Source organism: Lissotriton vulgaris, chromosome 6, assembly GCF_964263255.1.
Source record: "Lissotriton vulgaris chromosome 6, aLisVul1.2, whole genome shotgun sequence".
NCBI lineage: Eukaryota > Metazoa > Chordata > Amphibia > Caudata > Salamandridae > Lissotriton > Lissotriton vulgaris.
In genome coordinates, this window is record NC_141694.1 from 705,824,436 (window position 1) to 705,851,471 (window position 27,036).

Consider the following 27,036-nt stretch of genomic DNA (forward strand, 5'->3'; position numbering starts at 1 on the left):
TGAGACAGTTTAAGTAGCCCAGATCAGATTTATTGTCACGTTTCCCCATGTTGCCAATTTTATTGCAAAAATGTTTTTAAAATATATATGTAAAGTTTGACTATCAGACTTTGCTTTTCATGACTCTGCCCCTCGTGACTCAACCCCCTTTACGCTGCCACATCTGATTCCTGAACCCCCAATCTATGGGTTCCAACAGTAATTTTTTCTCAATTCCAGCACTACCCTTCGATGTCCCAAAAATCTAAATTATCTTAGAGATGACTTTGGCACCTACACAAGTCCTTGGGACTTCTAAACACACAAGCAGGACCGATGAAGGCGGCTGGCGGAACTATTAGAATAAGTATGGTAAGGCTTCCTCCCTCAACTGTAGCCAGGATGCTCTTTGACAGAGCTGCCAAGATTTCTCCACACCGCTCTTGACACATTCAGTGCATTATGCGTCACCTGCCTTTCGCTGCTGCTGCCACTCTCAGGGTATATGCCTATTAACAGGGACCTTATGCCTCTGTGAGCCCTGTTGTGGATACTGCTCCGAGGTAAACCTGTCACAACAAACCAACCTGTGGATTTAGAAGAATGTGTGAGGTATTCCACATGGTCCAGGGTGCATGCATGCTCTTGCTCTGTTCTTATTAAAGCAACTACGTCACACTCCGCCAAGCCTCGGAAACAAAGGTTGGTGGACCGGAAGCGAGCAGCCAGATTAATGCCATTCCAGCTGCACTGTCAGAACAGAGAGCACTGTTTATATTGGCTTTTGATCAAGTATGGCTTTGCATAGCGGCTGCACAATAAATCCTTTTTCTTTTTTTTTTTGCCTTCCAGCTCCTTATCCCTGCATGAGTCATTATTCGTCGCTGCCTCAAAGACGCTACGCTGTTGAAATGCAGTCTCCGAGGATACCGGGCAGAAAGCGAGGGCGTCCCCCGCTCCATTCCAGCCCCATGAAAATGACTGCGCACAACATGTACTCGACACAGCCGGGCTCCCTCCCAGCGGTGAAGATCCCGAAGAAGAGGGGCAGAAAACCTGGCTACAAGGTACAGTCTGGGACCTACTTTCAGCAAACAAGCCCAATAATAGCTCCATAAAATTCAATTTACAGATTTCTTACAGCTACTGCTGACAATCCGTGACATGGTCAGAGCTGTGCTATATACAGGAGCAAGCATAACGTGTCTGCATTTCACTGGAACAGTTGTCAGCTAAACCTTGTAAAATGCACATTTTACTAAAAACTAGTCTGTGAAATAAAAGCTTCCGCTGTCTTTCTGATTGTAAGTTAACGTTTATATTCCCCGGCTATTCCAAAGTAGATGCAATTAACAGCAATGGCAATACGTTATTATTTATTATTGATTATGTATTTATTAGTTATTGACATTTGATAAAGTCTAGATTTGCTGGCTGATGGGCTGGGGCTTAGTTTCAAAACCTCACATTCTGTTACAGAAGTGATCGAGGATGGTTTACTAGCACTATGGTTCTAAAGGAGATTGCTAACACAGCAAACATTGGCAAAGTTAGTTGGTCTGGTTTTCGCAGCCAGTTTTTTGGCTTTGTAAATGCTTGTTTTTTTAAGTTAAATATTATTGTTGTGGGAGGTGTTAGGCTCTTGCTAATGTTAAAAAAAATACATGGAAAAAAGGAAAATATTGTTTGGTCGCAAAAGGCACATATTGTCATACTAGGCCCTGACGCTGATGGACACTACTTTCTGTATGGATGTGCTCCATGAGACATACCAGAATGCTGTCACTCACATTAAAGTTAGCCCATGACTGAAGGAGGCTGACCCACTGCCCCATGCTGTAGCCTTTATTGGGGAAAAGAAAGAAAGAATGACATCACAACAGACCAATGGATGAGGAGGGCTGGACGAAAGCCCTACAAATAAGTATATTATATATATCATGTTACTCAAATCAAAAACATCTAGGCTAAATTCAGACCTAAAAATTGTTATTAATGTTTTAGGACTGTGTTAAGCAGGCAAATCTTGTTAAAATTTGGAATATGGTTAAATAAGTGAAGATATCATGAAATAGCTCGGTGATGAGAATTTATAAATTACCAGTATATTGAAAAAACACTGTATTGAGGTGGAAAAGTTCAGGTTAACAAAAAACAGAGGGTTAGCTTGGCACGAGCAGCTAGGTTTATCTTCAAGGCAGTTGTGTAAAGTATTTGCAACCATGCTCACAGCAACCCAATGATGACACCACAAATGGACTCCACACAAGTTTCATAAAAACAAGTATACATTTTATATAAAAAGATATACGATAAGACCACACAATATAAATCCAACATGTGAGTATGTGTAATATTCCTCCTGGCTGGTTGTTAGGTGAGCCAGCCCTTGTAAGTTCTAGTGATATTAATGAGAACTTCTAAACATTACTCTGTAGTCCTAATACAATGTCATGCAGTTCGTAATGCTAGAATCGGGCACTTTGCAATGGAAAAGTAATGCCAATGCGTACCGCAACAATGAAGCACTGTGCAATGTAAATATAATGCACTGCGAAATGCAACAATTAGGCACTTTGCAATGTAGAAATAATGCAATGCGTAACGCAACTACCAGGTACTTCATTATGCAGAAATAATGCAATGTGTAATACACTAATCAGGTAGTTTGTTATGCAGGAATAATGCAATGCGTAATACGCTAATCAGGTAGTTAGTTATGGAGAAACAATGCAATGCGTCATACGACAATCAGGTACTCTGTCATGCAGAAATAAAGTAAGGCGTAATACACTCCAGCACCGATCACGGTGCCTTACGTGGTCTGTCCACTACTCGTGCTGACTCGCAGTTAGCCTCTCTCAATAGTGCCCCAACACGGGTATGGTACAACAAAAAAGTGCAGCTCTGCACTCCTTCCCCGGTTCTGCCACTACCTTGGCCAGTACGGGCTGCGATACGAGCCGAAGCAAAGGCTCGCGCTGCCGGAATGAGAGAAAGGCCAAGAGCGTCTCCCTCCGCACCCGGCCCCAGGCATCGACACTCGTCACCTGACCGGTGCGACCTCACTCTCCTCTCCTCTTCCAGCGACTTGGGCCTCCGATACAATCTTTGTGAATTGGCAACGGCGGGCTTGTGCATGGCGGCTCAGCTCCACGGGGCTCCCGGTACTGCTACGAAGATATCAGGCTGCCACAGGGCACATGCACACAGCGTCGCTGAGACTCACGATCACCGGGCACTCCTCACAGACGTCTCAATCTGCACACGCTGAGGCTTATTTTAACTCTGGGTGCATGATAACAAGTTAATCCTCACGAAGGTCTGAGGTTGCACCAACCACACGCACACAGCGTCGCTGAGACTCACTTGGATTCCGGGTGTGCATGTTAACAAGGCAATCCTCACAAAGGTCTCAGGCTGCACCAAGCACATGCACACAGCGTCGCAGAGACTCACTTGGATTCCGGTGCACACAATAACAGGACGATCCTCATGAAGTGTTCAGGCTCCAGAAAGCACATTCATACTGCATTGCTGGGCCTCACTTGGACTCCAGGTGCCCACGATCACAGGGCACTCCTTACGAGGGTCCCAGGCTGCAAAAAGCACATGCACACAGCATTGCTGAGACTCTCCTGGAAACGTTTGTGTTCCTGGGTTTCTGCAACAGGGAGACAGCTCAACCTGGGCCCTTGGGGATAAGTTACATCAGGACACAGCACAGCAAAGTCCTTTCAAGCAGGGGGACACAACACACAGCAAAGTCCCTTTAGCCTTTTCTTGGTTAAAACAGCAAACTGCAGGCCAGCCCCAGAACACACAGCAAGGGTCAGCCCTTTCCTTCAGCCTCTTCGTTTGTTTCTTCCTTGGCAAAGGTTCCTCTTGACCATGAAGTAGCTCCAGTCTTGTTCAATCTTGATCAAGCCATTTTCTAAAGTTCAGGGGCTTCAGCTCTCATAGTTATACCCCTCAATGGCCTCGAAATCTTTGTGTTCAGGGGCACTGACCCCTGTTGAAACCAGTTCTTGGTGCCTCCCTGCCAGTGACACTTTCTTCCATTGATTAGTGGGGGACATGGACATGGTACGCACCTTAGTACATGCCCTACTTTTCACATGCACTGCACCCTGCACAGGGGGTACCTTGGGCCTACTATAGGGGTGTCTGATGTGCATAGAAAGGGAAGGGTAAGGTCTGGAAAGTGGGTGCACTTGTTAGAACAACATGGCAGTTTAACAAACTGCGCGCAGGGACTGCAATGGCAGGCCTGAGTTCCCTCTTTAAGGTTACTGTTGTGGGTGACACAAGTAGTGCTGCAGGCCCACTAGTAGCATTTGCATTACCAGTCCTGGTACACATAGTACACTTTACTAATGACTTTACTAGTAAGGCAAACATACCAATCATGGACAACCAATTACCATTATACTTTATACAGGGAGCACTTGTACTTTGACACTGATTAGCAGTGGTAAAGTGCCCAAAGCATCTAAGTTGGCAACACCATGTCAGAAAAAAGGTCTAAGGGGAAAGCAAAAAGTTTAGGGAACTTTAGCAAAAAAGGGCCAAGTCCTACACACCCATAATCTTTCCACCCTAAAACTACTCTTGGGAACCATTGATAAATTTGAGTGATACAACAGGATATCATTAAAAAAACTATTGTAATATAAAGAAATATTGTGAGTTACATATTGCTTACCAATATATCACCCTACTAGATGTAGATTTTGTTGTTAACAACTCAGATGGGGTGATATTTCTGTAAACAATTTTTAAGACAAAATATTTTTGTTAGATTACATTTAAGCAAAGATATTTGGTTACCATATCGCAGTTTAGTAAGGCCAGTATAATTTCCTACAAGAGCAAACATTTACTTTTCGAAGATTTCTGTAACACAGTGCCTGTGTCAGCAAGTTGAAGCAGAGGGATATAGGGCAACCTGGGTGCACCCCTCCATTCAAAATAATAACAAAAACAAGAAGTATTCAGAGTATGAGTAGAGAAAAAGTCTCATGCATTGTCGGGTGGTGTAACTTCATGTATTTAAAGGTCCAAAGCCCTCACCCACCTAGTGTTGGCATACTTCATCATCAGGCTCCTCCTCACATTGGTCCAGGCATTCATATGGGCATGCGGTGAAACTAAAAGAATAACCAGCTCAGGTACTCTCCTCTTTGACATGCAATAACAGAAGCAGAGCCTAAACTCATGCTAGGGTCCCTATGAGATGGATAACCCTGCCCCACCAGCGGATACTAAGGCTTTGTATTGCGGAACTTATTTATGACATGTAATTGAATGACACAATAAGAGAGGGCCAGTCCTGACGAAAGCACCTGGCGCCTATTTAGAGCATAGAATGGGCAGAAACGTGTCGACCTCACAGTAAGGGTAGAATAACCCCCCTTCGTTTTAACTCACTCTACGCTTCCCAGCCGAGTGGTCGCTCCCTTTGGCTCCGGTATCGTTTCCTAACGCTTTGTGCTGATATCTGTGCTCATTCAATTGCCTGCTGTGCGCTGTGTATTCCGCTTTGCATATTGTTTCATTATTGTGTCATTTCACATTGCCAGCGCGACTTTGCTGCTCTTTTCGACTTTTCCCCCAAGCGCCCTCCATTTTGTTGTTGTTGTCCTGTTACCTAGCCCGCCCCGCCTCCCAGCTGAGACGCCCTCCCACAAAGTTAAAGAGCGCTCCGTTACCTAGAAGCGCCGTGACTCACTCTACGCTTCCCAGCCGAGTGGTCGCTCCCTTTGGCTCCGGTATCGTTTCCTAACGCTTTGTGCTGATATCTGTGCTCATTCAATTGCCTGCTGTGCGCTGTGTATGCCGCTTTGCATATTGTTTCATTATTGTGTCATTTCACATTGCCAGCGCGACTTTGCTGCTCTTTTCGACTTTTCCCCCAAGCGCCCTCCATTTTGTTGTTGTTGTCCTGTTACCTAGCCCGCCCCGCCTCCCAGCTGAGACGCCCTCCCACAAAGTTAAAGAGCGCTCCGTTACCTAGAAGCGCCGTGACTCACTCTACGCTTCCCAGCCGAGTGGTCGCTCCCTTTGGCTCCGGTATCGTTTCCTAACGCTTTGTGCTGATATCTGTGCTCATTCAATTGCCTGCTGTGCGCTGTGTATGCCGCTTTGCATATTGTTTCATTATTGTGTCATTTCACATTGCCAGCGCGACTTTGCTGCTCTTTTCGACTTTTCCCCCAAGCGCCCTCCATTTTGTTGTTGTTGTCCTGTTACCTAGCCCGCCACGCCTCCCAGCTGAGATGCCCTCGCCCCTCACCCTCCACCATCCATATATGACAGGAGTTCCCGCGTGCAGCGTCCACGCGCAGCGTCCGCGCCCAACCCGCGCCGAAGGTGCGCCAAAGGTAAGCCCGTCTACGCCCGTCCGCGCCTGGACCGCGCCCAGCGCCAGACCCCCTGCCCCTCGCGCCGCCCAGCCCTCCCGCATCACCTACGATGCCGCCTCCCTCCTAGCCCTTAACCCCGGCCGCGCTCCCAACTGCGTCCAAGCCGCCCCTGGACACACCCATGGACCTTTCTCCTGCGTCACCTGCAAATTCAGCGGCACTGTCAACATCTCCGCTACGCCCACAGCACAGATCCCCGACCCCAATCACCTTCAATGCATCCTTCTCAACACCCGATCCGTCCACAGACATGCCATCGACCTTTGGAATCTACTAGACACCATTTCTCCAGACATCGCCTTCCTGACAGAAACATGGATGAATGCTTCCTCCGCACCCGACATCACCATTGCCATCCCTGAAGACTATAAGATCACTCGCAAAGACCGTACCAGCCACACAGGAGGAGGAATCGCGATCGTCCATAAGAAATCAATCCGCATCTCTACCAGCTCTGACGCCAACCTCGCCAACTCCGAACACCTCCACTTCCAGATCCACATCGACCCCAAGACCACACTTAGAGGCACCCTCCTCTACAGACCACCAGGACCCCGCGCAAAATTCAGTGAAGACATCACAGACTTCATCACCCCACACGCGCTCCCTTCCAAAGACTACATCCTTTTGGGAGACCTCAACTTTCACCTTGAAAAGAGCCACGACCGAAACACCACCACCCTCTTGGACAACCTCGCCAACCTCGGACTTAAACAACTAGTCACTTCCCCCACCCACATCGCAGGTCACACTCTCGACCCCATCTTCACCTCCAGCAATCATGTCTCCTTCAGCCACACTACGGAGCTCCTCTGGACTGACCACAGCTGCGTTCATTTCACCTACAACAAACCAAAACCCAACATCCACCTCCAACCTACCCTGCAAAGAAACTGGAACAAAATCACCACGGACCAAATCTCCGCATCGCTCCTTCAAAACACCCCAGCCCTCTCTTCTAACGCTAACGAAGCCGCCGCCAACCTCACCCTATGGTTATCCAACACCGCCGACACCTTAGCTCCACTGAAAAAACGTCAAAGTAAACCTGGCAGCAAGAAAGCCTCATGGTTCAACGATGATCTCAAGAAGTCCAAGAAACTCTGCCGTTCCCTTGAAAAGGCCTGGAAAAAAGACCCAACCACCAGCACTAAGGACGCCTTCAAAAGCGCCACCCGCACTCACCACCAACTGATCCGAAAAGCCAAGAAAACAGCATTCAGGGATCGACTTGACAACAACGCCCACAACAGCAAGGAACTTTTCAACATCGTCAAGGAATTTTCCAATCCCTCGGCCAATTCCAACGACATCACCCCCTCTCAAACCCTCTGCGACTCCCTAGCCTCTTTTTTCCACAACAAGATTGCAGACATCCACAACAGCTTTGACAACCAACCCGGAAACCAACCCACCCCACCATCTGCTGACCATCTTCCCCCCGTGAACACCCTTAACGCCTGGAACCCAATCTCCACTGAGGACACCATCCGCCTGATGAATTCCATCCACTCAGGATCCCCCACAGACCCATGCCCTCACCACATCTTCAACAAAGCAGACTCCGTCATAGCACCGCACCTCCGAGACGTCATCAACTGCTCCTTCAACTCCGCTACCTTCCCAGAAGACTGGAAACACGCTGAACTCACCGCCCTTCTGAAGAAACCAACAGCGGACCCCACCGAACTTAAAAATTACCGCCCCATTTCGCTCCTTCCATTCCCGGCCAAAGTCATCAAGAAAGCCGTCAACAACCAGCTCGCCGCCTTCCTCGAAGCCAACAAATCCCTCGACCCCTCACAATCTGGCTTCCGAGCAAAACACAGCACTGAGACCGCCCTCATCGCAGCAACAGACGACATTCGAACCCTACTGGACAACGGAGACACAGTCGCCCTCATCCTCCTCGACCTCTCTGCAGCATTCGATACAGTCTGCCACAGCACCCTTCTACAACGCCTCAATAACATCGGAATCCATGGAAAAGCACTTGAATGGATCACCTCGTTCCTCACCGGAAGAACCCAGAGAGTCCGCCTTCCTCCATTCAAGTCCGAAGCCTCTGAAGTCATCTGCGGCGTACCTCAAGGATCCTCACTCAGTCCCACCCTCTTCAACGTATACATGAGCCCCCTCGCGGCCATCGCACGCCAACACAACCTCAACATCATCTCTTACGCGGACGACACTCAATTGATCCTTTCTCTCACCAATGACCCCAGCACCGCCAAAACTAACCTACACGAAGGAATGAAAGAAGTCGCCGAATGGATGAAACAAAGCCGTCTGAAACTGAACTCAGACAAAACAGAAGTCCTCATCTTAGGCACATCCCCCTCTGCTTGGGACGACTCCTGGTGGCCGGAAGCCCTCGGAAAAGCACCCATCCCGACAGACCACGCACGGAACCTAGGCGTCATCCTGGATTCTTCACTCTCAATGAACAGACAAGTCAGCGCCGTATCCTCTTCCTGCTTCAACATTCTTCGCATGCTCAGAAAAACATTTCGCTGGATCCCCTCCGAAACAAGGAAAACAGTCACCCATGCTCTGGTCACGAGCCGACTGGACTACGGAAACACCCTCTACGCAGGTACCACCGCTAAACTCCAGAAGAAACTCCAACGAATCCAAAACGCCTCAGCCAGACTCATATTAGACATCCCACGCAACGAACACATCTCTGGTCACCTTAAAGACCTCCACTGGCTACCCGTCAATAAGAGAATCACTTTCCGACTGCTTACCCACGCACACAAATCACTCTACGACATCGGACCAGATTGCCTCAACTCTCGACTGTCCTTTTACACCCCCTCCCGCCAACTACGTTCTTCCAGCCAAGCCCTCGCCACTATACCTCGCATCAACAAGACCACCATGGGAGGCAGATCCTTTTCATACCTGGCTGCTAAAACATGGAACTCACTCCCCGCTTACCTTCGCCTCACCCAGAACCACCTAGCGTTCAGAAAGCAGCTTAAAACGTGGATATTTGACAAATAATCCTCCTCCCCTTCCTAAGCGCCTTCAAACCCTCTGGGTATGTAGTGCGCTATACAAATTTTTTGACTTGACTTGACTTGACTTACTCACTGGGGACACCACTAAAAGTAGTTCAGGTTACCAGTAGAGATTTTCATCAGCTTTCCCCTCTGCATCTTACATATGGTTTATCCCTACACCTGAAGATTATGCCTCCCTCACCCCCACAAACCTATAGTTGCTGGTACTTCCACCTCAAGTGTTTCAGGGTTGTAACCTACATTGGTAGAATCACTCTATCAATGTGAGGAGAGCACCAATGATGAAGCATGCCTCTCGCAGGAATGTGAGGGTTTTTGCCCTTTAAATACAGACTTCTTTACATCATTGGAATGAGGCTTCTTCTCTACTCTTGCCCTGGGTACTTCTTGTTTTTGTTACAACACAAGATAAAAAAAGAACCACATGTTTACCTATGTAAGAGTAGAACCAATTCTCTGGCATCATGATCCCTATTAACTCTTTTCTTGGATGCCTCTTAGAATGAACTCCCACTTGACCGAGATTTGAAAAGCATTTTAGATAGGTATGAATTAGTTCAGTCACCACTCTCTCCAACACCTTGACAAGGTAAAGAAGATATCAGACTGGTTGCTATCTTATGAAGGCCACTGGATGTAATGTACTGTGTTTAAATGCATAGGTGACCACTAAATGTTTCTCTAATGTAAGATTCTTGCATGCAGACAGAAAGGAATTTGTGATAAATCTTCACCATCAGTTAGTGGAAGTAATCTTTCTATGAGATCCCATAGAGAGACAACTTTTCTGGAATGTAACTGCCTGTTAGTTGTTAGTGAGATCCTTTGGAAAAATATTTAGCAGAATAAGGTGCTGTGAGGACAGAAAGGTAGGCTCGCAGAAAAAAAGAATTGGGACTACTAAACTGTTCCGTAGTATGGACTTCCCAAACATCATCAACTTTTTGGAATACGTCATTTGGTCCAATCTCATTTGGCATAAATAAAAAACCAGCAATCATACATGGAACCAGAATTGAGGATTTTCTCTAGAGGCTTAGTTTCTTCTGCTTAAGATTAATAAATACTATGGAATTATTACTTATGCTTTAGTGAGCAAGTTTGTCGGATGGCAGTGATTGGATGTATGGAATCTATGCCTGATTTTCAGTGTGTCTCACTGAAGCGGCATTAAACAGAATGCATTCCACATAAAATCATTGACTATCACTCTTTCACTTAAGCAGGTTCTCTGACATTGTAACCCATGAGTAACTGAATTGCTGCTCAGTCTCCCTTTGTCTATTGTATGAATGAGCCATCCATCATACCCCACGTCTTCCATTCGTCCATTAATCTGATGGCCCACCTTTGAACATTCCCCATTCAATAAACATCAGTTTCCTATATTCTGATATATGTCAGTATTTTCTGGAATAGCAACACTAATCGACCCATGTCCATAGGCATGTTAACATAAATGTGAATATATTTTGGACATTGTAACTGATGAACATATACTGGTTTTACTCTGTCATTATGATCATCTATCATACGAGCCATATGTTAACCCCCATAGGAGCTGTGATGGACCTATCCCAAGGGCGACAGCGCCAGAGAATATATGTCCACCCTGAGTTATTTTGCCAAATGAATTTGCAATCTTCTGGCACAGTACACTGAATGCGGATATATTCTCTGACACAGCAATGCCAAATGGCATGTATTCACCTAAAACCTATATTGCGAAATGTCTTATTTCTGCTTCAGAGTAAAAGTTGAATGTCAATTTTGTTAAGCCTCTTTCAGAAACAGCCTTATAAATCGATCTTTTGGGAATGACAGCTTGCACGTGTACTATATAGTTGAGATATCTATTCATACAGTATGTACTGATAATTTATATTTACATGAACTTGGCCTACGCTGTACACACATCTTGACCTCGAAAATGAGTAATTTACAAAAATAACGAACGTATGTGTTTGTGAAATACAAATATTTCCTAATTCATGCACACACTTGCAAACCATGCGCAGTCTGCATATTGTGCAATGTGCAGATGAATCATGTTTTATTCAGATATATTGGTGACGACTCATTTTTTAAATTAATTTTATTACTGGAAAATGTACATTTAAAAGGCTTGTAAATAAATACCAACAGATTTACTACTATGTGGTGTGTGTATTGTATTTGCATTCCCTGAAATGTCCCACTGTCCCAACGTTCACTTGAGGATCCTCGAATTCAGAAGTCCATTTGAATGTTAAGCATAAAAAATGCATTTTTTTGTATAGTGTGCACACAAATGACACATCATTATGCATGAACTACCTCTCTATCTATTTTGGTGAAATGTATACATTACGCTAACAAACGTCACTGCTATTTAACATATGGAAATCCCTGGAGGAATTGCCTCATAAAGGTATTTTTATATGAGGTTAAGTAAGATATCAGTTCTGTTCTTTTCTTTTGTATTCCATTAGCATGCCATTCTGCCTCTACTTATGATCAGTGAATGTGAAGGTGCAGTGTGCTGAATCGATCACTGAAGTGGTCTTCTGGCATGGTTTAACTTTCCCCCTATTCCCATTAAATATGTAAACAAGCATTGGCAAAAGCGATAGGTGTGGCATTGACTGCCAACCTTTTTGTTTTCCCAATGCTTTTGTTTTGTTATGGTTTTTGCAAAACTTTATTGTTGGGGAAGCTGCAGGGTCCTCGTCAATCTGAAAAAAAACATTGGCTTAAAGCAAAAATATATTTTGGGCTTAAGCAGCACACATTACCATAGTAATTCCTTACTGGCACTGTGGGTGTGTTCCTTGTGAGAACAGAAAGCATTACCAGCAACTGGCTAAAGTGTGCTAGCCCACTGCCCCATGCTGCACGCTTTAGCAGGCGGAAGAAAATTTGAATAACACAACAACAGACCAATTGATGAGGAGGGCTGGCTGAGAGCCCCTATAAGTAATAATATTTTCATATAATGTTAGTAAAATCAAAAGATGTTGGCTTAATCCAGGCCAAAAAATGCTCAACGTTGTGGAAGACAATGGTGGAAGCGATGAGGCACAAAAAGCATAAAAATACCCAAAAGTCTCCGTCCACGCCACTTTAACGTACAGTGCAAGAAGTATTCTCTGACTGCCCAATCCTTCAGTTCGAAACCCATTCTTTAATGCATATTTTATGGTTTTTTTCAGTTGAACCCGCCTTCTTGCTCACGCTGCTCCCATACAGATTTTTGTGATGTGAGACAAAGGCACTTTCATCACCTTGAGAGAGAAATAATGGGATTTTAAGTCAAGGGTTGCTACAATGAACAGCAATGTAATTACTGAAAGCACATTTATGTTGGAGCCAGGCCTCTACTTGAAAAATCAAAATTAGATTAAATGTCACAGCGCTCTAAAAAATATGTTTCAACACATTTTACGAAATTGTACAGTGCAAATGGGCCAGATGAATGGGAGCCTGCCCCCGCCTTCACGTTAATCCCTTATCTAAATATTGCAGCGAGGTGTAGTAAATCCTTTGTGTGCTCTAGCGAAAGGCATTAAAAATAATTACATATAATTTTGCAAATGCTTTTTAGATACGTAAAACTACTGTACAGCAGGAAGCAACTGAACACTGGATATTACTAATTCATGCGACTGGATTTGGGGCTCTTCATTTCCGGTGCGCGCGACCTGTGAATGGCTCGTGCCAGGAGATGTCCCGGGGTCCGGGGAGAAGGGCGTCCATGTTTGAAATGGGCCTGCCCGTGCTCGTTCCACTGCTGACGTGCACGTTACGTCGTCCGACAGCTTCGGAGTTCGGCTGCTCATTTGCATTGCAAAGTGGGCACGAGAGAAGGCTATCGACGGATGGCTGGATGGTGATAATGAAAGTGTGATGTTTCCATTAATGAAAAGAGGAGACAAGCTTGCCTTGAAAGATTGAGTTTCATTAAGGTGTTAAGCCATACATTAGCCCCTTCGCTCTGTTTTATTAGCACTGGTAGCTGCTGACTGATGCTGTCCGTGAGAGTATGTCGCGCTTTTGCAGGAGTTAATGGAATGCGTCGGCAAAGTGGGTTGTTAGCACAGAGTGAACATATAACTCAGCAGCGTTGTAGTAAAGGTGCCGTGGGCCCTAGTACAAGCAAGGAAATGACCCTTGAATGCGGTTTGGGTTGTAAACTACAACAATAATCAGGGTTCAGTGGGGCCCTCAGGCAACTGGGCCCCAGTGACATTGAACTTGCAGCGAAAATTGATAGCTAGGCGTCTGTAACTTAGTTATATTGAGCATGCCAAAAAGATTAAGCCAGTACATTGGCAAATGACAGCGTTTCAATATCTCGGAGTTCATATATCAAACAGCGGGATCTCCTGGAGGGCAATCTGACACGTGCCATCACAGCAGTGCGGACACAAATGTTCTTCTGGAAAACCCTTCCCTTAGCAGTTATGGGCTGAATTGCCTTAATGAAAATGGTGGTCTTGCTGCGTTTCCACTTTACTAATTTGCCGCTTTACCTTCCACCTCCACTCTTCAGGTAGTTGGAGTCACACATACGGCACTTTATTTGTCACGTTACGCGCAGCAGGGTAGCAATGGTTAAAACGTACCCGTCAACGACACAGGGTGACCTATCCCTACGAAATATGGAGCACTCCTACTTAACAGCGCAACTTCAGTGGGTGGCGCGCTGGCTCAGTGCTCGTAACCTTGGGGATACGGCGACACAGGAAACCGGACACACCCAGCCCCAAATAGTGGCACTTTTTCACCCGGACAGGAGAGTGAGCCCACCTAAGCAGTTGTTCTTGAAGGTTGCCTATCAATGCTATCGCCGCTGCCTTCGTCTAACACACCGCTTGGTATCATGTGCGCCCTCTCTGCCTATACTGGGCACCCCCAGAAGGCATTGAGCGGTATCCACCACAGAGCTCACACGGTGGGAGGAAGTGGGCATACTGACAGCGGGAGACTTATTTAATAACGGACAGCTTATCCCTTTTAGGGACCTTGCGGAAAGTACTGGCCTACCTCACGGGCAGTTCCTTCTCCATGCCGGCGTGACCCGCACATTGCCCACACGCTGGGGAACCACATTACAGGAACCTGACACGCACTTAACCATACAATATTTGCACAAGCTTGGATGGTCGCCACCTCACCAAATAGTTCGTGGAATCACTTAGAGCTCACACAGTACCGCAACTGTTCTCTCTGCGGACCCAATGGGATACAGACCTCCAGCGACAGGTCACGGATCGCGAATGGGCCTACATGCTGGAAAGCCCTGTGCGAATTTCCCGTAAACACACAATTTAGGCTTATCCAGTACTACATACTTTATAGAGCTCACCTCACACCTGCCAAAATCAATACAAATTTTAAACGTACAGATGCCAAGTGTGATAGATGTAACGAATTGGGGGCTGACCTGCTACATGTACTATGGTCCTGCACTGTTATACAGCCCTACTGGGCTGAAATTATTAGGGGACTGGCATCATGTACTGAACGGACACTGGACTGGACATGGGAGGTATGCATCCTGGGTCTTTACCACAGATCCAAGAGACATAAGGTGACATCCAGATATATTGACCTAGGCCTTATAGTAGCTAAACCATTACTCACACGCTGTTGGAAATCGCCTGAACCCCCGGCGGTCAAAGCCTGGTACCAGTCTCTCTCGTGCTGGGCACAGGTGGAGAGTGTTGCACTCCGCCGAGAAGATGCAATAGGAATACTGTGCTGAGTGTTCCACGGGAACGGGTGTGGCCGTGACGAGCTGAGCTCGTCATGAGCACAGGAGCGCCGTGCCTCATGACGAGCACAGCTCGTCATGAGCATGTGAGCTCTGTGCGCGCCCCCCTTCCCCCCAGCACAGCGGGGGAATATCCCCCGCATCGAAGGGGTTGAGCAATCATTAGCACCAACATGGGACACAATCTTGTTAGATTTTCATGCAGCAGATCAGGATCGGGATGCACCACCCGATACGGCGACTCATACTGCACCACAAATAGTACATGCCCAGACCCAATTGGTGCATAGATAGGACGCAATTGGTTCCTCATCATCCCTTTGCTACCTGGCCAGCAATTCCTTATTAGATTGGATTTATATCTCTTCATATTACCTGAGGTAGTCCGAGCTATTGGAGTGCATCACTATTCAGCATATTTGAATATGTAGACATGGGCTGAGACTATTTACATGGTTTATCTCTCTGTGTTTATATTTTGAACTATGCCCCATCCTACCAAAAATGGACATGTAACCTTCTATCCAAGACATGAGAGTAAATCGTCCACAACTAAGCTGTAAACTGTAATGGACATAATTATCAGATGATATTTATCATGTATACGGACTATTATAAACTGTTGTTGTTTGCCAAAGTTTTATGTAACTATAAAAAAAAAATATAAAGAAAAAAAAAATGTGAACATGCCAAAAAGATTCTGGGTTATAGCTGAGGGTGTCCGGCTTGATGAAGTAAAATACCCGGAAACACATGACATCAAAATTTGATGAAATCCTTAAGTTAAAAAAGAGTTTCTTCTTTTTACCACATGAGAAAAGGTTTCAGTTTAAAACACTAGAGGCCTCATTCCGAGTGGGCCTGTAATCCATTGGTAACTGAGGACCTGAATATGAGTTTGGCGGTCCGACCGTCGTACCACTGTTGCGCCGGTTTGGAGAACGCCGCCAAACCAGCAGCAGCCCTGATCGCTGTATTACGATTACACTACCAGGCTGGCGTTGTTGTGTCAGTAGTGCCACGGCGGCAGTATGCTCCGGCTCAGAGAGAGCCGGAAGCATATGCCACTTCCGTGGCAGAATCACTTACACGTCAGGTTCACTATGTACCAGGCACCATGTGGTGCATGGCACACAGTGCACACACAATAGTACAATAAGAAGGGGGCACAACAAGTGCTCCCATGCACTTTGCACAATGGGCAAAATGGCCCTGTTGCCCAGTTTGGGGCAACTTCCCGGCCTTTCCGCCAACGTTTTCATGGTGGAGTCCCTGCCATGAAAAGGTAGGTGGAAAGGCAGGTTGTGATTGGGAAAGCGGTGCCGACATCGGCACAGGCTCCCATCCCTGCCACTTTGCCAACGCTGCAGGATCCCGGATCCTGCCAGTGGCGGTGGTCTTGTGGACTCTGGCATGATCAAAATAGGGCGGTCGGGCCGCCGAGGAACCGGTGGTTGGGCCACCACCACGAGTACGGCTCGCAATCAGACCCCTAGAGTTACTGATAGCAGTGGGTCTGGATTAGAATAATTGGACGATTGCAAGTGAACCTCTTAAAAACGAGAAAGCACTGGTGGAATCAATAATTCTGGGTCTGATTTCCCCAATTATTCCCCATGCCACCCTAGAGTTTCACCCAATTATTATGTCTGCTTTGCATTCAAAACCTCAGTATGAAAGCAAAGAGATCCATAGGGATCTGGGGGATCTCTTAATGCCCATGAGGCCTCTGCCCGCTGTTACTGGTTTAACCAGAATAGGCCATGCCTAATTAGTGCCTAGGAGACAATACAGAATTGAGTGTCATTTGTTTTAACCCCTTCGATGCTGATGACGAGCTCAGCTCGTCATCAGCCATGGGGGGCGTGTGCGGATGACGAGCTGAGCTCGTCATCTAACGCGGCTTTTCGAAAAAAGCCGCGTAGGGGAAAAATCACCGCAGCAGCGATGCGGTTAAAGAAATCATAATTTGGTAAAAAATAAAAGAGAACTTAGAATGATTTAACAAAGAATGCCCTGAAAACATCGCCATGAGTAAACCAACCAGTTTTTGGTATGCATTGCATAAATGGTTACTATTATCATTGTATGCAAATATGTAAGTAAGTGGTGTTTCTTTATACAACACTTTTAAAGTTATTTTGTGGAAGGTTATCCTAAATATGACAGCGAGGTAAACAGCCCAGGCATCATTTGCCAAGCAGAGAAGCTGGGATGGAAGGGCAATGCTTTATGCATAGTTTTATTTAAAGGGATACATTGTAATCATTATTGAGAACAAGCAAAATGTAGAGTAGAAATCATCCTGACAGTGTATGAGCAATCTTATTACCAGGACTTGAAGTGGGATAAAAAAACTGGGGGGGGGGGGTGTCTCTCAAAGGGGCGTGGCCAATGTAATTAAGGGTGTGGCTTAAAACATTGGAAACTATAAAAACCTGTGCTTAGCACAGTGTGCTGCCCGACTTGTATTTTGCTGTTTCTGTCATTGCATCCAGATATAAGATACAAGTCACATCATACCTACAACAAGTCAGTACTATTGGCTTTGTCAATGGTTGTTTGTTGCATAAGATAAATAAGCAGCAACTATGGCTTGTATATAATATTGAAAAGCTTCCACATAAAACCCTGCTGACACTACGACAATGTTGCTGCTTCTGAATTTCAAAAATAGAAGGGAAATCCGGGGAGAAAATGTCTCTCCTTAAAGGATTTCCCTTCCCCTACAACGCTCACCTGGCATGATGTCATGTCGTAACTTCTCCAGTAGTGAGAAGTGAGCAGTGTGAGCACGCGCACATGGATGTACCCGCTGTCACTGCAGTCCTGAAAAACACGGAACGCCTGTGCCATGGCACCAAACAGAGCCCGATAGAGACCTGTTTTGAGGCCTCCTTTAAAAAACTGCCGGTGCTCAGCAGCAGTGAGACCCGGCCTACTGAAAGCCCTGCTTTTAACCAACAAGTTAGGCCCACAAAGAGTGATTTAAACTTAAAATGGTCAATGGCACAGAAGAATGAATATGTGCAAAATGAGCATTATTCAGTCCCATTAAGCAATGTGGATTGCAAATGAAAATGTGCTTAATTTGTGCCGGTGTTTGAAGGTGGTGGGCAGCAGCACTCGTTTTTTGGGACTGGACATTATTTTTCGACGTTAGATTTTGACGTGGAGCGAGAGAGAAAATCAGAACAGGGTGGAAGGAGGGGGAAGAGGAAGTTTCTTAAACAGGAATGAAACACAATTTACAAGAGGGAAATAAAGAGACAGGAAGTGACGGGAGAGGAAGAATAAGACATGAGGTAGAATCAGGGCAGCCTTGTTATTCGGCAGCGCTGGCAGGGGCTCCTTTGGAAAACTTTGGGCCTTTGTAAACATTTTTTAATACAAATTAAGCATTGTGGCTTTCCCTAGCGCCAAATTAAATGTAGGAAATCAGAGCACGCTATCTTAAATCACAGATCTCTTTTGACCTACCAGAAACAAATCTATTGCCGGGAATCTGTGCAGCTCAGTGGGTGCAATTAAGTGGATTAGAAAGGAAATTAGGGTGGGGTTGGGGGAAGGGATCACATGGAGCTTGCCCCTAGGTTATATACAATCTCAACAGGCCAGATTTGTGAAGTTCATATCGGCTTTTCCCCTAGACAGATTTTTTCTTTCTTGTACTGCATTCATTTTAAACTGTAATATAGGTGAGTGCAAAAAAAGATATTTCAGAGTTGATTGATTCGAATACTACAATACGGCCGCTCTTCTTCGTTTAGCAGAGTGCTTCGTGCCATTGTTCGTTAGAAAACTGCATTATGGAGGGGAAAGAGGGGGCACAGCTCTGCCCCGCCGCTGGTCGGCCATTCAGGGTGTCTGTAAGAGCAGACTCCGAGCCAGACATCTGGGACGAGCCAGGCCTCACGCATCGGTGCTACAAAGGATGACATGCGGCATAGTTTGCAAAAATATACAGAAGTTCTGTGAAAATGAAAAAAGATAGTGTTCGTGTATATAAACCATCCATCCCTGTTGCTTAATTTGAGCCACTGGTCTTGCATCACCAGCCTTTGACTTAGAACAAGAGAGAGAAAGGCAGCAAAAGAGGAAAGGAAAATGGAGTAAAAGACAGGAAAACGGTGAAAAAAGGGAGAAAATAGGAATGACAAAGAATCTGCAAGAGTGAGATAAAGGGAAGGGAGAGTATGATGGTGGTGAAACAGGCATGAGGAGAAATAAAAAGACTACAGAGTCTTTGTACTCCATGCATCGACATTCTGCAGTGGTGCAACCAGTGCTTAATTTGAGTCGGTGGAGGCCCTCCAGCACTTATCTTTCAGCATCACGTATTTACCAAGGGAACAAGCATCTACAATGCAATAGGTCTCGCATTAATTAAGTTTGAGCTATTGGCATTGCTAAATATTGCAACACCAATTGCAGCAAAAGTCTATAAATTGTAGGCCAAAAAATGTTTTATTTATTTTTGTAGCAATGGTAGCATGCTGCGCTTTAAATGAATGTGTTTAAAAGTAAATTGCGCCAAACTGCTATTGTTACAATATTTAATTGTGGATGCGTTAACAATTGATGTGTGCACTGATGGTTGGTGGTGTGTGTGTCTTTAGAAACTGTGCACTGATGACTGATAGTGTGTGTGCCTGGTGGAAGCGTGCACTGACGGCTGATGGTGTGTGTGCCTGGTGAAAGCGCGCACTGACGGCTGGTGGTGTGTGTCTGATAAATGCGTGCACTGACGGCTGGTGGTGTGTGTGTGTGCTTGGTGAAAGCGTGCACTGACGGCTGGTGGTGTGTGTGTGCCTGGTGAAAGTGTGCACTGACGGCTGGAGGTGTGTGTGTGCCTGGTGAAAGCGTGCACTGACGGCTGGTGGTGTGTGTGTGCCTGGTGAAAGCGTGCACTGACGGCTGGTGGTGTGTTTGTGCCTGGTGAAAATGCTCACTGACGTCTTGTGGTGTGTGCCTGGTGGGAGCGTGCACTGGCGGCTGGTGGTGTTTGTGCCCAGTGAAAGCGTGCACTGATGACTGATGGTGTCTGTGCTTGGTGAAAGTGTGCACTGATGGTTGGTTCTGTGTGTGGTTGTGTGTGTGTGGTTGGTCTATGTGTGGTTGTATGTGTGGTTGTATGTGTGGTTGTGTGTGTGGTTGTGTGTGTGGTTATGTGTGTGTGTGGTTTTGTGAGTGTTGCTGTGTGTGTGTGTGTGGGGCAGGTGATGGGGCAGATAAGCGTAATGTTGTCAGCTCTGAGGAGCACACAGTTTATGCTCATATTCCATGTTGGGTGATGTCAAGATACTCAGATGCCTCCAGAAAAGAAGATAAATGAAGATTCAAATGTGCCTCTAGTATTTTTGCAGGTGCAATGAGAAGGGAAATTGGCCTAAAATTTTTAAGGAGGCCGGGGTCAAGTGAAGGTTTCTTGAGAAGCGGCTTCACGATGGCCTTCTTCCATACCGATGGAAAAGAGCCTTGGACAATCGCCTTGTTCATCACCTCCAATAAGGAGGGAAGAAGACTACTCCTACACTCTTTCAGCTTTTTAAGAGGTAGTGGGTCCAATGGAGAAGAGGATTTCGTCCTGTCGAGTAGGAGATTCAATCCTTCCAGAGACAGAGGTGGAAAATCCGTAAGAAAACTAGAAGGGGCTGTATCCAAAGACTCAAGAGAGCTTATGCCTGGAGGAATATTCTCGTCCAGAGAATGACGTTGAACTTCAAGTGAAGTATGAATATCGAGGATTTTGTTATGAAAGAAGTTTGCAATGTCGTCGCATAAATCTTGAAAGCTGACTACGGGGTCAGGGAGTTGAAGGGAGCATAGCGAGTCAGCGATTTTAAAAAGCTCCCTAGAGGAAGTGAGTGAGCTAGTAAGATTGGAAAAGTATTCCTGCTTCTCCATAATCACTTTCTGCTTGTGCTCCCGTAGAGCAGACTTATGGGCCTCCCGGTCCATAGGATCCCAGGATTTCCTCCACCTCCTCTCACTACTCCTGCAGCCCTGTCTTAATGATCTGAGATGGTCCGAGAACCATGGTGCTGATGGTTTACGTCGGGCAACATATCGCAGGGATGCTGGGGCAAGTTTTTCCACTGCATTGGTGATGGAATCCTTCAGATCTTGGGCTGTCTCATCCGCGTCTTTAGGGAAGAGAGCCTCAGAGGAAGGAACTAGAGAGGCTAGGGCCTCATCCATGAGGTTTCTAAGATTTCTTCTTAGAACGAGAGAAGTTGTCACCTACTTAGTGGAATAGGAAGTAGAAAAAGCAAAATGAAGAGGCACTGCAAGATGGTCGGTCCAGACCAATGGTAGGGGTGAGCCGCTGGAGAGTCTCAGGTCATTAGAGAATATCCCGTCTAGGATGTGACCTGCCTTGTGAGTGGAACTGGTAACAAGTTGAACAAGATCACAGGCTCCGAGAGATTCGATCAGTGATAGAGTGTCCTTAGAATCGGCCTCATCGAGATGGAAATTGAGGTCGCCCAGAATGGTGAGACAGGGCTTTCCAAAGTAAGGTTCGAGAAGTCTCAGTATATCCGAGGCAAAGTTGGTTCTGTGGCCAGGCGGCCTATAGATCAGTATCCCCGTGAAAGAGACCGATGGAACACATTTTATACAAAAGTATAAAGCTTCAAAACTATCTTGGGGCGAGGATAGCAGTTTGACCATGCAGGAAAAGGAGGATTTAAAGAGAATGGCAATACCTCCTCCTCTACGTATAGGTCTGTCGAGCCTGTGTAGGGAATAGCCCTCTGGGATGGCTAAGAGAAGGTCATGACACGAGGAGTCAGTAGCCCAGGTCTCTGTAATGAAGACCCAGTCCGGCTGTCTTTCATCCACGAAATCGTGGAAGGCTAAGTTGTGTTTAATTAACGAGCGCACATTTACAAGAAAGCCAGTTCTAAGAGAGGTAGTGGACTTTGGGAGAGAAGGAGGCCAAAACTTTGCAAAAACGAAGGAGGCCAGTTTCAGCGCGCAGACTTAAGGGGAGAGAGTTCCAGTGAACGGCGACATTCACAGAGAATCTTCTTCCACCCGTGCGAGCCTTTTTGACTTTCGGAGTCTTGAGAAGATGTTTTTGGTCTGACCGTAAAGATCTGCTAGCTTTGTAAGGTGTAACCAAGCTATGCAGAACAGGAGGGCCTGTACCATGCAAGATTTTGTGCGCCACACAGAGGGATTTAAATTTCACCCTTTCGTGCACCGGCAACCAATGCAGAGCCCTCATGGCTAGTTTGGCCGACCGTGACATGGGAATGTTTTCAAGTACTCGTGCTGCAGCATTTTCAATTTGTTGCAATTTATTAAGTGTTGCCTCCGGAGCATCCAGATTGGTGGCATTGCTGTAATCAAGTCTGGATACAATCAGCCCCTGAATAAGGAGTTTCCGCGAAAGCGCGGGGAGCAGAGAGAGCACTTTACGCACCGACCGGAGAAGGCCGAAACAGACCCCTGCCAGTTTAGAAGCCTGGGTCCTGAAGGAGAGATCTTGCTCCAGCCAAATTCCGAGACTCTTAATCTCCTCCTTAGGATTCGGAGGTGAGCCCAGACAACTGGGCCAGGCCATCGCGGGGAATGGGGAACCTTTGTGCCCCAACATCATAATTTCGGTCTTTGAACCGTTCAGCTTCAGTGCTGACTCCCCCATCTAAGTATGGATTTTGGACAGGCAGGAGTACAGCTGGTTGGGACTTTCAGTGGTCTGGGAAAGGGCGAACACTAACTGTGTATCGTCGGCATAGCTCACGATTTTGATGTTATAAGGAGCAACCACATCCTCCAAGGGGGCCATGTACACATCAAATAATGTGGGACTCAAAGAGGAACCCTGCGGTACCCCACAATGGAGGGGGATAGATGCCGAACGTGCGCTACCTTCCCATACCTGATAGGTCCGGTCACTGAGAAATGATCGAAGCCATCTCAGTGCCTTCCCCGTCACCCCGACATCTGACAGTCGCTGAAGTAACACTTGATGGTTAACAGTGTCAAAGGCAGCACTAAGGTCCAGGAGGATCACTGCCACTGATCCCCCTGAATCTAAAATGCTCCTTGCTTCCTGAACGACTGCCAGTAGGGCGGTGTCCGTGCCTTGGCCTGGGCGAAATCCAGTTTGCGAACTTCTTAGAAGGCCATTGGACTCCAGAAAGTTGGATAGGTGGAAATTCACCAACTTTTCTGTGATTTTACTGAGCCCAGGCAAGAGAGATATAGGTCTATAGTTCGCAATGTCAAGGGGGTCTAAGTTGTTTTTTTTTAGGAGAGCTTTCACTACAGCTTCCTTCCAGTTCGGCGGAACCACACCGGACCCCAGCGAGGCATTGATCAGATCGGTTAAGGGTTTAACAGTGCAGGAGGCGACCTGTTTCAAAATCCTCATAGGGACAGAGTCCCGAGGGGAGCCACTTTTGACAGTCGACAAAGCTTTAAGAACCTCTTCCGTCGATACTGGTCCAAAAGTTTCCAGGCTGACCGAGGGTCTCCCTGCCACATTGCTAGACTCTGCTGTCATAGTGATTCGAGGCAGAGTATTTAGAATATTTACTATTTTAGTATGAAAATAGTCCGCCAAGTCTTTGCATTTACCTTCTAAGTTGTCTGAGTCTGCGGGCGGCTCAGGAATCTTCAACAATTCTTTAATCACTAAGAAGGATTCTCTGTAAGAATTGGAGGCGTTCTTAATCCTCTCCTCGAGGAACTGGGTTTTGGCGAGCCGGAGGGCAAGTTTATACGCCCTGATCGCAGGGCGATATTCAGACTTGCTTGCCTCCTCCCAGTTCCTCCTCCAGGCACGCTCCAGTTTTTTACAGCCCCTTCTGAGGGATCTCAACTCCGGAGTGTACCAGGGCGCGGAGCTAGTTCTCTTATCTCTCCTCCCATCCGATCTCATAGAGAGAACAGCGTCAAGTGCACTGGTCAGCCATCTGCTGAAATCTGCCTCTGCCTGCACCGGGTCATGGACTGGCAGAGGACACGATCCCTCGAGTCTCAGAATTAGATTTTCCACCGACAACCTTGCCCAAGATCTTTCAAAGGAGCAGACATTACGGTGCAGAGTGTTGGCAGTCTCTGTTTGCCAGGTAAAAGGGATCACAAAATGGTCGGTCCATGGGAGTGGAACTGGGACGGAAGCTTTCATGGCTGTGACATTAGTAAAAATCGGGTCCAACAAGTGGCCCTTATTGTGGGTGGCCTCTGAGTTGATGAGGTCTACCTCGTAAACTTCAAAGTCACGTCGGAGAGCAGCCGCCCACCGGTCTGCAGGGTCATCAAAATGGAGATTGAAATCTCCCAGCATGATAAAATTGGTTGTTGAGGCGGCAAAGACCGTCACGGTTTTGATCAGGGAATTAACAAAATTCCCAATCCCTCCTGGAGGACGGTAGATCAGCAACCCGGACGCCGCCACCGTGGGCGAGATCTGCAAAGAGAACTTGCAGCTCTCGCAATCCGACACCCCGCCCATCTGGGCCATACACACCAAAGAGTCCCTGTAGATAATGGCAATGCCTCCTCCCCGACCTGCTATCCTACCCTGCGAATGGATTAGGAATCCAGGGGGGAGGGCATTGACAATATCTCCCTCGGAGTCAGCTGTAAGCCACGTTTCTGTTAAAAACAGAATGTCTAAATCATGATCTTGAATAAGGAGATAGATTTCAAGTGAATGCCTAGGGAGAGATCTGCAGTTAAGAGAGGCCATTCGTAAGGAGTTCCCCACAGCAGCTCGCTCAGCCAAACCACATAGTTCGCAGCGTTGATAGGGTTCGGCTCCAGTATCTACACGGGGGCATGACAGTATTTCTGTGCGGCGAAGCCGTAACAACTCTGTGCGCGAATAAGTGGTAGCAGAACTTACCTGATCGAGCAGGGGGTCTGGCCCCCTAGACGGACTGGACTCTGCGCGTGACCGCTGCGCGTTGCCATGTCCTTATTAAATACCGGTCTAGCGTCCTTCTGACGACTAGACCGATGTCCACAATGGCGCCGCCAGGCATCCTTCTAACCCTTCAAGATGTCGGCCAGGGAGTGAACAAGGGGCCCGCAAAGTGCGGTGAGCTGCCAATTATAGTGCAAGCAAGTGGGCAATTTTTAAAATCAGGGAAGAAGGCTAAATAAAAAATAAATAAAATACGAAAACGGGAAGATTAAAAATAGCGCGATAAATCTCGCACTGAACACACAGTTGAGCGCTGCACGCTCTGAAGCTTGCTTACATTACCAGCCAGTTCTAGGCCTACATAACTATTCAACTATTGTAAAAGGTCCTCCACTGCGCTTGAACTCATCGTCAAACTTTAGTGAGGCTTTAGGGAGCTAGAAGCATGCCGCGCTAGGGGAAAGAAGCTGTGTGCAGAGGGAGGCGCTACGGGAGATAGATGTACAGAGAAGGAGAAGAGACACCTTGTGCGCAGAGCCATCAGGGAGGAAGCGAGGACTCGTGGCATCACCTTACAGTACACTCTTCGTTAAATGCTGTCCACATCAGCAGAGCAGAGGCCTGTAGAGAGGTCCTGGCAGGCTTGGCTCAGCTCCCTGAATACTGGAGGGGGGAGATGCCTGGCAGTGGCTCAGCCCGAGGTCCTGTTGGCTCCTCGAGCCCATGACGAGCTGAGCCTCCTTGTGACATTGCCTGCCCCTCTCCCCTTACCCCAGGATGTGGTGTAATGGCCAGACCTGCTGACTTTAGAACTGGGAATCGGGTTTGAGTCACAGAGTTGCTCGACATCCTATAGTTCTGGACGAATAAGCTAATATTCCCGGACAATAAAAATGAATGTGACCTTGTGTAAGGTAACTGGATTGAATGACACCCCTTAACAGGAGACACGCCCATCCAATACCTGGCCTCTCTAAAGAGAGCACGAAGCGATGGTCAGCTATGTGCAAGTGTGTGAAGGGGTGCACAGTGCTGCAGCAGGTTACAATGAGTTGAGAGGGGCTGAAGGGTGAAATAACTTGCAATGCCACCTACCATCGTCCTGCCCTAACAGCCCCACATAGCGCCTTCATTTGCAAGAATGTGAGGGACAGTACAGCAGCAAAAAGTGGATTGAAAGGATAACGCCAGCAGCGTTGGTAATGTAATAAAGGGAGTGACTTAAATAACGTGCCCCAAAAATTTGTGCTTAGCTTAGTGTGCTGCCCCACTTGTATTTTGGCTGTTTCTGTCATTGCATCCAGAAATATGATACAACGAGTAGCAGCATAATGACAATAGGCCGGGTCTATTGACTTTGTCAATGGTTGTTAGTTGCATGAGATAAATAAGCAGCAACAATGGCTTGGGCTATAGTATGCGGCAGGGTTGAGTATAAAAAAATAAAATAAAAAAAAGAGGCCAAATTATGCGGTATAATGTAGCACATTTGGGTGCATGGGAGGACTAAACATGCGCAAGCTGCCGAAAGATAGTGGGAACACAAGTCACTTGGGGGACATTACCTGGCCTGTAGTCCCATCACACGGCTGATGTACGCCCATCCAATACCTGGCCTCTCTGAAGAGAGCATGCAGCGATGGTCAGCTATGTGCGAGTGTGTGAAGGGGTGCACAGCGCTGAAGGTTACAATGGGTTGAGAGGGGGTGAAGGGTGAAATAACTTGCAATACCACCTACCATCGTCCTGCCCTAACAGCTTCACATAACGCCTTATTTTGCTAAAATGTGAGGGACAGTACAGCAGCAAAAAGTTGATTGAAAGGATAACGCCAGCAGTGTGGGTAATGCAATAAAGGGAGTGGCTTAAATAACGTGCAAAGAAAAATTTGTGCTTAGCTTAGTGTGCTGCCCCACTTGTATTTTGTTATTGCATCCAGATATATGATACAACGAGTAGCAG

At 46.7% G+C, this 27,036-nt stretch overlaps 1 protein-coding gene across 2 annotated transcripts in view; it reads left to right on the top strand.

Moving 5' to 3' along the window:
• The window catches only part of SCML4 (Scm polycomb group protein like 4), a 488,412-nt gene that overhangs the window by 215,222 nt on the left and 246,154 nt on the right, over nt 1-27,036 (top strand). For both annotated transcript variants that reach the window (XM_086926686.1, XM_086926687.1), the window contains exon 3: nt 832-1,046. In XM_086926686.1, the coding sequence (XP_086782812.1) occupies nt 832-1,046 (215 nt within the window). The remainder of the gene's footprint in view (nt 1-831; nt 1,047-27,036) is intronic.